This window comes from Lates calcarifer, unplaced genomic scaffold (assembly GCF_001640805.2).
Source record: "Lates calcarifer isolate ASB-BC8 unplaced genomic scaffold, TLL_Latcal_v3 _unitig_3786_quiver_2994, whole genome shotgun sequence".
Lineage (NCBI taxonomy): Eukaryota > Metazoa > Chordata > Actinopteri > Centropomidae > Lates > Lates calcarifer.
Window position 1 is genome coordinate 1,914 of NW_026116528.1, and position 12,292 is coordinate 14,205.

At 44.4% G+C, this 12,292-nt stretch overlaps 1 protein-coding gene across 1 annotated transcript; it reads right to left on the reverse strand.

Annotated features, from left to right (window-relative positions):
• Window positions 1-431: 431 nt before the first annotated feature.
• Window positions 432-11,680, reverse strand: LOC108894703 (CLIP-associating protein 1-B-like; the record flags this gene model as incomplete). The annotated part of the gene is given in 16 exon segments (XM_051068271.1): window positions 432-4,713; window positions 5,156-5,272; window positions 5,351-5,557; window positions 5,665-5,793; window positions 5,881-6,083; window positions 6,460-6,513; window positions 6,609-6,846; window positions 6,930-7,077; window positions 8,707-8,813; window positions 8,933-9,085; window positions 10,117-10,212; window positions 10,384-10,535; window positions 10,538-10,605; window positions 10,705-10,868; window positions 11,297-11,360; window positions 11,455-11,680. Coding segments are annotated over 16 exon segments (2,210 nt in total), but the record flags the coding sequence as incomplete, so codon positions are not given.
• Between the last annotated feature and the right edge of the window lie 612 nt (window positions 11,681-12,292).

The following is a 12,292-nucleotide window of genomic DNA, read 5'->3' on the forward strand; positions in this document are numbered from 1 at the left end:
GTCTGTAGCTTCATATACTGCATAAAGACATTAAAATATTAATTATATTATAAAAAATAAAATCTTATCCAACTCTTGGCAAGAAAACAAACTAGTGCTTTCCCACAAAGTCAAACTAGTCTTAAATCTCCTCTGGAGCATTTGTTTGGACTTGCCTCGTGCGCCAGATGGGCAGAGTTTAGCACCAGGGAAGCTCAACCTGCCAGAGGATTTAATAATTTCAGTGTTCATGCAACAGGTGTGTTTTCCATTATGGTAACTGTACCTAAACCTTTCTGCTGAGATACAGTACATATACTGGAGTTATTAGGCGCGTTTGTTAGTATCATAATAAGCAGCAGTAACATTTAATTATAGGTGCGATTTTTAAAAAACTGACACTTCTGTACATTGACCAGCGAGAGCGTCTCAAAGGAGGAACACAATGGAAATTTACAGTGCTTCGACGTGATAATCCGAACTGGATTTCTCAGAGTTTATTGCTAATGTCCAAACATCAAACAATCTTTTGTTCTCTTTTCATTTTCAGCAGGAACCCTCTTCACACTGGCACTTCACGATTCATCAATTACCACTGTCGCTTGCCTTTTAGTAGCATATAATCATTAAGATTGTCAATCTTTCTGTCTGATTTAGGTATTGCCTATTTATCATTTGCTAAGATATTTCACATTTTAAAGGTTGAAGTCTTACATTCAATTTAGGAACAACTGATACAGAGGAGTTTCTTCCCAAAACAATTCAACTGTTAAACCATCTCTTCAAAATAAAAACACAGTGACAGTTTGTCAGCATCAGCACAACTGAAGCTTTAACCACTAATTATCAGATTACTGCTGACAGAACCATCAGAAATTTAAATACTGAGACTATTTTTGAGACATTTAGACCTTCATGTTGACCTTTAGATTAATTTTTATTACTTTTAACATATATCCTGTATATTAAAGTATTTTGGAATGAAACTCAACAAATCACAGTAGTCTTGACTTGACAGCAGACATAAAAAAACCAATAAACTCCCAGTTTAATCAGAACTGAGACTTTAAATTCACATCCTTCAGATAAAAAGGCAGGTGCTGTCATTTCAGTGGTTTTCTTTCATTTTCCCAAAATGTTTATCCATTGTTTCTTCTGTGACCTTTCAGTTCTTGACAGCCATTAAAAACCTACTGCATGTTTTCAAATATATATATATGTATGTATAGATGACAAATTAGGTCCATGTGAAGCTCATCAATTTGATTTTCCATTTATATCAATAATAGAAAGGTGGGTAACTGAAATCACCTTGTAAAATGTTCATTTTTGTCAGTTAAATCATTGTGATATTAAAAGTTTGGGCTCTTTTTTCCCTCAATTTTCTGCCTTTGGCGCAGTGGATTGAAAAATGGAAAAAGAAACATTATTTACAGAAATGATTTAAGATAAACTGTGAAAACAAAGCAAAGAACAGTGGGTATCTGGGCATTTTTAAAGAGAGCATGTGTGAAACATTTTAACAGCGGTCTTATTATTTCAAGGGGAAGTTATGCAAACGTCTTTGGTCCCACTGTAAGACAATATTATCGCTACGCTACGCTGCTAAACATCAGGCTACGGTGTCTACGTCTTGACACAAGCCCGTTACAGTTAAATGTCTCCACCACTGTCTCATGAATTAGTGTCAGTGTCTTTTTCCAACACAAACCCAAAAGAAAACTGTTTAATTATGTCGTCGTTGTGACACTATTAGCATTGCTAATAATATTTTATTAGCATAAAGAAATTGAACTATCAGGAGCCCTGAACCCTGACGTCACTAACGTTCGAGCAAATTTAAAATTGAAATAACGAACTAACTAAAATTAAATGCCTTGACAGGAACGTTAGCACCTAACGTTACATTCTAGTTTTGATAGCAAGCATTCGCTAAATCTAAAGAACTCAACATTGTCAGGCTAATTAACAGTCCAAAGCTTGACATATCGTCATTTACGCCAATTAATTTTATGACATCGCTTCTTACCTTTCGGTAAAATATGGGTTAACTCCGCAGCGACAACTCCTGGCAAGTGCGGTGCGAGTGCCAAACACAGAAGCCAGTTGTGATACTATTAGCATTAGACACTATTAGAAATTGAACTATCAGAAGTTAACGTCCGAACCCTGACGTCACTAACGTTCGAGCAAATTTAAAATTGAAATAACGAACTAGCCAAAATTAAATGCCATGACAGGAACGTTAGCACCTAACGTTACATTCTAGTTTTGATAGCAAGCATTCGCTAAATCTAAAGAACTCAACATTGTCAGGCTAATTAACAGTCCAAAGCTTGACATATCATCATTTACGCCAATTAATTTTATGACATCGCGTCTTACCTTTCGGTAAAATATGGGTTAACTCCGCAGCGACAACTCCTGGCAAGTGCGGTGCGAGTGCCAAACACAGAAGCCAGTTGTGATACTATTAGCATTAGACACTATTAGAAATTGAACTATCAGGAGTTAACGTTCGAACCCTGACGTCACTAACGTTCGAGCAAATTTAAAATTGAAATAACGAACTAGCCAAAATTAAATGCCATGACAGGAACGTTAGCACCTAACGTTACATTCTAGTTTTGATAGCAAGCGTTCGCTAAATCTAAAGAACTCAACATTGTCAGGCTAATTAACAGTCCAAAGCTTGACATATCGTCATTTACGCCAATTAATTTTATTATATCGCTTCTTACCTTTCGGTAAAATATGGGTTAACTCCGCAGCGACGACTCCTGGCAAGTGCGGTGCGAGTGTCAAACACAGAAGCTCCTTCTTTGTCGGCTTTTTTTTCCCCTTTCATCTGCCGCGTCAGACGTATGAAAGAAAAAAAGATCACGTGACACGGAAATAGCGCTTGAGGGTTTCATTAGTTGAACAATTAACTAAATGTACGATTAAAAGTGTTTACAGATAAATGTATTAATCTAAAAATATTATTAACTTTTTCTATGACACTTTGGGCATTATACATTAATAAATTAGTTTGTAAAGAAATGCATTAATTATTATTTTTAATGTACAATTAGTTATTCATTAATGAAGTGCTTTATTATTACCGTGACACTTGGCAAGTTTGCAACTCCTACATAAAATACTGTTAATTAAAGTATGTGCAATTAGTATTGTAGCTCCTGGATTTCAAATCATAACTTGAATATATAATATAATCATTCAGCCCTTAGTAAAGGAAATGTATATGAGAACACAAGCATTATTTAAAGGGTTTATCTAAACCCTGAGCAAAAACATCCAATTTCCATTTTACATTTTTCAATCCAGGTTAAAAAAAAAAAAAAAATTAATAAAGAAATGGAAATACAGATTTTAGAAAGTCAATTATTCATCACTGACTTAAACGGAAATTCAGCTGATAAGTTTCACACAGATCAAATAAAGTCCTTCTTTCCTTCATATGTAAAAACCTATTTTGCATACTATGTTTTTTTTCTGAAACAATAACGCTGATATTTTCTGCTGGTTTCTGGGCCCAAAATAATAAAACTTTTTTTAAATATCTGCAGTGCTTAAAATCATTGGCCAGCCAAATGATCATTTAATATAAACATGAACTTGGATTTCACATTTTGACCAGCTGATACAATCCTCCTCTTGTCTTGTGAGGTGTCAGCCAAATTTCAAAATCAAAGCCCATAATTTTAGACATGAATCTTCAGATGGACCCTTGAATTCAGCCTTTAAAAGACTATTGTGCCACTTTCTTTAAAAGCTCAACACGGCTCAAAATTCACCAAATGCACGCTAAAAAACAGGAAAATATTCCAATTCCTTTAAGATTGATCCACCAGGTACAATGAGGCAGTAGTTTTAGGAAGGAGAAACACAGGTGAGATCCACGGTCATTCAAAGCTCTTTACATTCAATATAAGATAAGGTTTGATGTGTCAAAGCAAATAAATTGTTCAAAGAAGTGGATTAAAAGGTACTAAAATGAATAAAAATACTGATAGCCACAGATTTCCTCCTGCACTGAGAGGAAGGAAGTTACACTGCAAAGATTCTCCAATTCTTCCATGACTTCAAACTCACCTTGTGTCCTTCAGGTCTCGATGCTCGGATGACTTTCACAAACATGTTTCAGCTCCACAGATCACCTTAAATCCACTCGATGGATTAAAATAGGATTTGTTAAGTCAATGTGATGGTGACATGAGGAGCAAAGAGGAAGAGGGGATGTTGGTTTCAGGCACACAGCCTCTAAAAACAGGTCTTCAATCACACTGGTTCCATAGTACGTCAATGGAAGATGAGGTCTTAAGGCTCATGACTCTAACGGTAGTGTGGAGGTTCAGGTACAGGGCCTGGGTCTTTATGAAAACGTCTTAGCTGCCAGGATCACCTTACCCTCCCAAAAAATGATTTCAAGAGGATGGGGAGATGTTCTGGAAACTGGAGCTGGGACAGGACGAGCTCCTCGAGACGACTTCAGCTCCATCAGCAGCTGAGGGAATGAAATGTCGGCCTGGTCCTAGAGAGAGCATCTAAATCATCATGATCCCATCTGCAGCGACTTCAGATCAGCCGGTGGAATGAAATGGTTTCTGTGCTGAGGCGAGGCTGAGAGCTAAGCGTGTGCTGTGGGAGTTAGTAGGAGGAGATGTCGGAGGAGCTGCTGCTGTTGCTGGTGGAGGTCTGGGCCCTCTTGATGTACAGGTTGAGCAGCTTCATCTGTTGGAGGGAAACAGCAGGGGGGTTAGAGGACTGCACCTCAGAGGCAACGATGAGACCCTCCCTGAAACATTCACACTCATCTTTAAACCTTCCTGCTCCTTTTTCTAATAAATTTACAACTTTAATCTTAAATTTTTTTTCAGAAAACTGGTGTATGGAGTTCTGTTTTCCTGTGTTGAGCCACTTCAGTTGTATTGTGGATGCTTTTAGTATATTGTTCGCCCATTTCCTGTCATGATACACCATCATGATACTAATCTTATTAACATCATCAATTATGCAGTTTTTCAAAAATAATAATGAATAATTGATGAGGTGAAGCAGGCAACAATACTTCACATATTTTCAAACCTGAGAGCTGACACTGACTCTGACACCATGTTCCAGTGTGTGTCAGGAATCTGCTGCTGATAAAAAAGAAGGCAGGGGAAGTGTGTACCTTGCTGCCGGTCAGCTGAGCCAGGTAAGGCTTCAGCTCCTCTCCAATCACAGAGTAGATGGCCACCAGGCAGAAGACACTGGCCTTCCTCACACTGCTCTCTGTGTTGTCGTAGCCCTGCAGCAGCACAAAACACTCAGTGACACACTGAAACAAACACGACTGCAGCGACCGTTTTATTCCTGTTTGTCTCACCTGCAGCAGTCCAGGTATGATGTCAGGCAGCAGCTGGTGCAGCGGCTCCTTGGTGATGCGTTCAATGGCCCTGGTTTGCATCTTAATTGCAGCCAGATTGATGGGGTAGTCTGCCGTCTGCACGATGGGACAGAGGACCTTGATGCACTGCTCCGGGTGGATGGAGCCCGCCAGCGTGGAGGCCGCCTCCTCCGCCGCCCGCACCACCTTCACCAGCCACAGCAGAACAAAGAGAGCATGACGTAGCATCACAGCAGCCTTTCTAAACTGGGAATCACTTAATCAGACGTGTACACAGCCCAACTGATTCTAACCTCCTTGTGCGAGTCTTTGTGGGCCTCCAGCGTCTTCATGATGGTGAGCTCGGCGTAGTTCTTGAAGCGGGCCGGCTGGTTCCTCAGGATCTCCTTTAGGACTCGCAGGGCCAGAGCCCGGATCGTGTGCTGAGAGACAGGAGTCAGATCAGAATGACTTACAGGGAGTTTTCTACAAACATGATCACCATGAGCTGGGGCGGCTTGTGTCCTCACATCTTTGTCTCCCAGCGTCTCGAGCAGCAGCAGCAGCATGGTCTTGAAGTGCTCCTCCCAGACCACCAGGCTGTCCTCTCTGGCCACCTTCAGCAGCTCCAGGAGGGTCCCCCGTCGCTCCTCAGGGCCCCGCTCCCCCGCCTGGCCCTGAGAGAGCTCCTTCAGCAGCTCCCCGACCAGCTCCAGCTGCTCTGCCGGACCCGCTACAGGTGGAGGGCAAATGTCAACCACAAGGACTTTAATGTAGCTTCTCAAAGCTCTATTCATCACACATTCACTCTAGTTGTTTAACACTTCACATGTTCTATGTGAATTTTAAGTGGAGTGTTACTATGTCAACACCTCTGTGCTGCAGTGAGGGAGTGTGACGATGGGAAAAGTCTGAAGTTCAGGTTTAAATCAAGCAGAACATAAACAGACGAAGAGAAGAAGTCATCATTCTGCTGAGCAGACATTTTGGTATTTTAACGCTCCTCAGAAGAAGCTACATAAATTCACACGTTTATCTTTTAGATGATGCATCATCCTGGAGATCTAAGTGTTTATCTCTTAAACTGGTCTTCTGTCTCATGTCTTTACCGGGAAAGCTTTTGGGGTTCAGGATCTTGTTCTCAACACTTTCTTGTCGGCGGCCTGCAGACAACAACAGGAAGCAGAGAAAACATCTCAGTTTAAAAACACAACGTGACAAACTAACCGCATAAACACCAAAGAGAGCAGAGTCTCACCCTCTCTCAGCTGCTCCACAGCGTCCTCATACAGCGCCTCCTTCAGAGCAGCTTTGTCCAGCGTGCTGATGCTGTCGGTGTAGTTGTACGGGTTGTAGTCGCGGAAGCGTGGGCCGGAGAAGGATCGCGGCGAAGGAGTGTTCAGCAGTGATGTCTTGTTGTCCAGAGCCGTGCGTCCGCCCTCCACCACGTCACCGCCGAGCCGAGGGTCAGAGTCTGACGACGCCCCGACTCCAGACTGAAGAACGACCATCAGAGTTTGTAAAGAAAACTCCAACAGCTCGACACAGATGAGCGTTACAAACATTTCACTTTTCTCACCATGCCGTCCCTCTTGCCGTCCCGCCTCAGCGGCTCCATCAGGTCCTCTTGACTGCGGAAGCTGAAGTTCTGGATGGCCTCGGTGACGCCGCGCAGAGAGCTGTAGATCTCCTCTGAGTTCAGGTTTTCACTGTCGTACTCCAGCATACTGCAGCGTGGGAGGAGGGAGGGAGATAAACAGATTCATCAGAAAATGTAATCACAGGAGAGCTGCTACAGACGATCTGAGGGAGACAGTTTGTAAGTAAAAAGTTAAACCTTTTGGATGGAGTTCTCAGAGGAACCTTCACAAGCTCCTTGTGGTTCCTTAGAACTCTTTTCAGACAGATGTGCTGATCCAAAATCATGTTATGGTCGTGGATTAGCACTGAGTTTTAGTGAATAATGACTGAGGACACTTTCCCAGAACATGGACAAACAATCCCAACAAATTCTAACAAAATGAAACTTCACTAGTTTGAGTTTTTACATGTACAAATCATAAATTATTTTTCCATTCTTGAATGTTTTAAAACTTTAAAGACAATTGTCAATAAAGAAATGGATTCAGAAGTCTAAAACCCTCCAGGTTTTGTCCATGACTAGAAAAACAGGCAGCACCATACAGTCAGAGGACCTGCAGTCTTTCTGTGCACCACAATGTGTTACAGTGCACGTGCATAGCGGTGCATGTTGACGAACCAACACAGGTAGAGACAAACAGGTGAGTCGAGCAGAGAGATGCACATTTCCTCACCTGAGCACTTTCACTTCAGAGCAAAGGTAAAAACAGAAAGCGAACAGATGGACAGTGAACAACAATTTGAGCAGATGAAGGCACAAATTGTTGCAGCAAAGCAGAAGTGACGACAGGTGAGACTGTAGGTGAGTCAGAGGTTAAAGGGTTTCGCAGTGTGAGTACTGCAGAGTACTTTTACTTATGTAAAGTATCTGATTATTTCTTCCACCACTGAAAGTCACACAGTAACACAAACTAACTATACTGTGCACAACTGTATTTAAAAAGATATTAAAGATATGGATTTTAGCTCAGCACCCAGCAACACTGTGAAACCCCAGAAGAGGGAGGAAGAGGAGGAGGAGGAGGAGGAAGAGGAGGAGGAGGAGGAGGGGGTGGGGTTACCTGGGTGAGTAAGCTCGCCGCAGGGCCTTGAGGGAGGAGTGGGCAGTGGGTGGAGGTAGAGGGGAGGGGAAAGGTGGAGAAGGGAACTTGGAGAGCCCGTCTGCGCTCCAGCCCCACAGGCGACTGCAAACCAGCCGGGGGAGGACGAGGAGGGGAGGAGAGGGGAGGAAGAAGAAGAGGAGGAGGAGCAGAGAGAGAGAAGATAGAGATGTGAGAAAAGTGGAAAATAAGGAGAAGCACTGTTCTCAGTCAGAGTTAGTTCGGGCGGGGGGATAACTGGCACCAGTATCATGCTGGTAAACCTTCAGTGTAGCTGGTGTCTGCTCTGAGATCAGCTCATTTAAAGTGTTTTATAAAGGTGTGAAGCATCGTACAGTCAGTCTGTATTCATACTAGGATTCAAAATTCTCTCAAAACGGCACAGGCAACATTTTCTGGTGCTTAAAAAATGTCCAAATGACTGTGGAGCTGTGATGGAGATGAGCTGCAGATGCAAGAATTTTATCAGTTTGGATAAAATCACACACAGCTCTGATGTGGAGAAGACCAGATAAAGTTGTTTGTAACAGTTTTCATGTGGCTAAAATAACTGCAGCCTGTTGTCAGTGTTGTGTTGTGTAGACTGGAGGTGTGTGCGGCAGTGGGGAGTGTTACCTGGGAGAGAGCCCTCCGTGGGAGCAGTTGGTGGGCGAGGTCAGCGGGCTGCTGCGGCTGCTGGGCTGACGAGGAGGCGTCCGACCCGCAGAGTTACTGGGAGACGCCTGAAGGTCGACAAAACACACAACTGGCTTTACACACACACACACACACACACACATATACAGCTGTTTATAAATAAGCATTCAATCCCCTTCCTGTGTAAGTCGAGACTGTGTGTTACCATGACGATGCCGCTGTTGGCGCTGGCGTTCCTCAGGTGGTTGTGCAGCAGCTTGGTGGTCCCGTCCTGGAAGGTTTTGGGCAGAGCTCCCAGCAGCATGGTGAACTCAGGTGTGTTCAGCTCAAACAGGGCGATCAACACCACCTGGGCCGCCTGCACACACACAGACACACACACACCAAGTGTCACTTGATTTATCACTGCGACTTCCTCCTGTGTCCAGAAAACGTTTGGCCTCTGCTGCGTGCCGCAAATAATTTGACCTCCAAAATAAAAAAAACCTCATTTGGACAGGATTCACTTTACAAATCTTACAGGGGGAGGGCAGTAACAGCAACAGGAAACACATCTCTACGTCTAAAAACAGCTGTATTATCACTCTTTTCAAAGCCACCAGACTCCATTGACAAAAACAGGGATTTTACCACACAGTAACACAAACACACTAACAGATGGAGGCAGTGGTATTCCAGCAGCTCCTGGTTAAATCACTGTTTTTGTCAATGGAGTCTGGTAGAGATATATAGAGATGTTTCTGGTTAAACTAAAAGGATCTTCCTCTTTAATAAAAAGCTCTGTCTCTGTAGGAATCCTCTCATAATGTTGTCAGACACACAAAAATACCAGTTATCCTTGAAGACTGCCTGACCGCTCCCTAAGAACATCCCACCCTTGTTGGGCTTTCTTAAAAATGAATAAAACAACAGAAGCAGACTCAGCAGTCAGTAGTTATCACAATAAATTACATGTTAAGAAGCATATCTGTGGCAGTGAATGTGCAGCAGATCCATTCAGCTCAAAAATGAAAAGTAAGTTTAGCAAAAGCTGGAAAATAACAGTTTCTGCTCAAAGCTTCTTCAGGATAAATTCAGATGTAGTGAAGGTTTACAGAAAAAAACCATGCAGAACTTTCACAGTTAGTCTTAGAGTTAAAACTGCACGTCATGCACATACTGTAGCTACATCTAATGAATGTTTCCTGATGTAACCAGCTGTACCATCACATGACTCTGAAACTGCTGAGATCAAACCGAGCAGTTAATGTCACACAGCTCTCCCACTTGTCAGGTTATTTTGAGCGTTTTCAGACTCCGGCTCTGCAGACTGACAGCTGCTCCCTGACAGCTCAGGCTGGGTTAGAGCAGGTTATACACCCCGGTCATGCTGTTTGATGGAGATTCTACCTGCTTGCACCTCTCCTCCAGGTTGCCCTCTCCAGGCAGAGAGGCCACGGTGCTGGGTCGGCCTGAGAAATCCTCCCCTGCCCAGTTATGAAGGGTCTGGGGGTTTGACGGACCAGAAATGACGAGTGGAAAAAAAAAAAACCATCAAGACGTGAAAACAGAAAATGAAACAAAGAACAAATAAAGGAAGACAGCAATGACATTTAAAAGATGTTCTGAGGGAAGATGGAGGTGGCACTGAAGCTCCACACCGACCAGACCTCCTACCTTGCGGACGTCGGAGCTCTTGGGCTCGGTGGTCCAGGTGATGATGCGCGAGACGGCAAGGCGGGTCTCGCTGGAGTTGACAAAGTCGGCAGGGTCCATCTGGCGAGCCAGAGCCTCGATGTAGCGCAGGATGGCCACCTTCACCTTCAGGTTGGCGTCTGCGTCTGATCCACGATGAAACGCATCAGGATGTTGAACTGCTGCTCATACGGGAATGACTCTCTGAAGGAGGACAGGTGAAAATAAAGAGACGCAGCGCCGGTGAATGCAGGAAATATAACCGCTGCAGTCTGCTTCCAGAGATTTTACACTGCTTCTAACCTGGTGACGTCCAGAGCCTTCTGGACTTTGGCCTGGACGGAGCCCAGGAGGTCAGCCCCCATCTTCTTCAGCAGCTGGGTGAGCAGGACGAAGAGCCAGTCCTGCAGGTCGTCCCTGTGCAGCACGATGAAGTCCACCAGCGTCTCCAGGAACATGCTGAAGACCTGGTACAGAGAGAGAGGGATGATGGGTAGGAGAGGAGAGGCGTCAGAGAGGTGGAGCAGGAACGTGTCGGAGGGAAGGAGAAGAGACAAGCAGGGAAACAAGACAAAGAACAGGACAGTGAGGTGTGGTAAGGTGAGCAGCCGGGTTGATCAGAAGGTGAGTAAACACTTACTCTCTGGTGTTTGTTAGAGTCCACAGCAGCGAGGAGGCATGCAACAAAAAAACACACTCTGTTAGTTTGTACCACCTGAAATGAGAAGGCCCAGGCTCAAAAATCCTGGAGTTATCCTTTAAGTTTAATTAATGCTCAGCCACTCCCCACAGACAACAGAAACAGCTGCTTCACCGTGATGTTCACCAACATCAGTCTGGGCGTACAGGCTGTGTGAAAGGTGCAGTGTCTTACAGAGGCTCAGCTGGATCTCACCTTGCTGTGAGGGTCTGCAAACATCCTGGTGAAGATCTCACAGAGCCTCTTCAGCTCCACACGACTGTCAGAGAGAGAGAGAGAGAGCAGCGTGTTGTCATTCACTCTGTGAGGAGTTTAAAACCACAGCAGCCAGTGTCAGACCTCACTACACCCACCTGAGCATCCTCTGGCTCTTGAGCAGGTTCTGCAGTCCCAGCAGTCCCTCCTTCCTCTCAGACCAGTTGGCGCTGGCGCAGTGGTTCAGCGCCACGTCCTCCGTCTGACGCAGGTAGTGCGGCGCCATGCCGCCGTTGCGCGAGCTGTACGAGCGCTCCGAGCAGGCGCTGGAGGCGTCGCTGTTGGCGTCGTCGTCCGAGTACATGCCCGGCGACTCAAACGCCGCTCACCGGCCTCCGCGAGTCAGAGGAGAGAAGACAGTGAGGTTTACGGACGAGACTGAGGAGGAACGTCAGCGTGCAGTCGTGACTTCAGAAGTACAGCTTTGAGAAAATCTACCATGCAGCTACAGAGTCAGTCATGCAGGTTTCTGATGCTGTGGTGTGATGGATGAGGTTATACAGAGTTTCCCTGAGCAAAGCGCTACAAACCAACCGCCTCACTATTTATATAAATGTCAATGTTCATGCTCTTCATGCACTGAGAGAGTGGATGAACTCCTGAAGCAGATTTATTTTGTACCTTATTCCTCGAGTCTCCTAAGAGCTGGGATTTACAAAAAGTCCAGGAGGAGAGAGCACAGAGGAAATTACTGCAGGACTGTGCAACATCAACAATCCATCAGTTCTTATTTCATCAGTATTAATTCATACCAGAGCATCAGCTACAGCAGCCTCCACCTCGGTGCCGTGTTGAGGATTCTCATGGCGTTGACGGAGGCCGAAATCCGAGCCTGATGGGACAGACGGTCTGAGAGGGAAACACACAGCAGCAGGTGAAGAGGAGAAGGTTTCCTGCAAAGATTCAACTGTGCAGATGTGAAGGTACAATCTGACA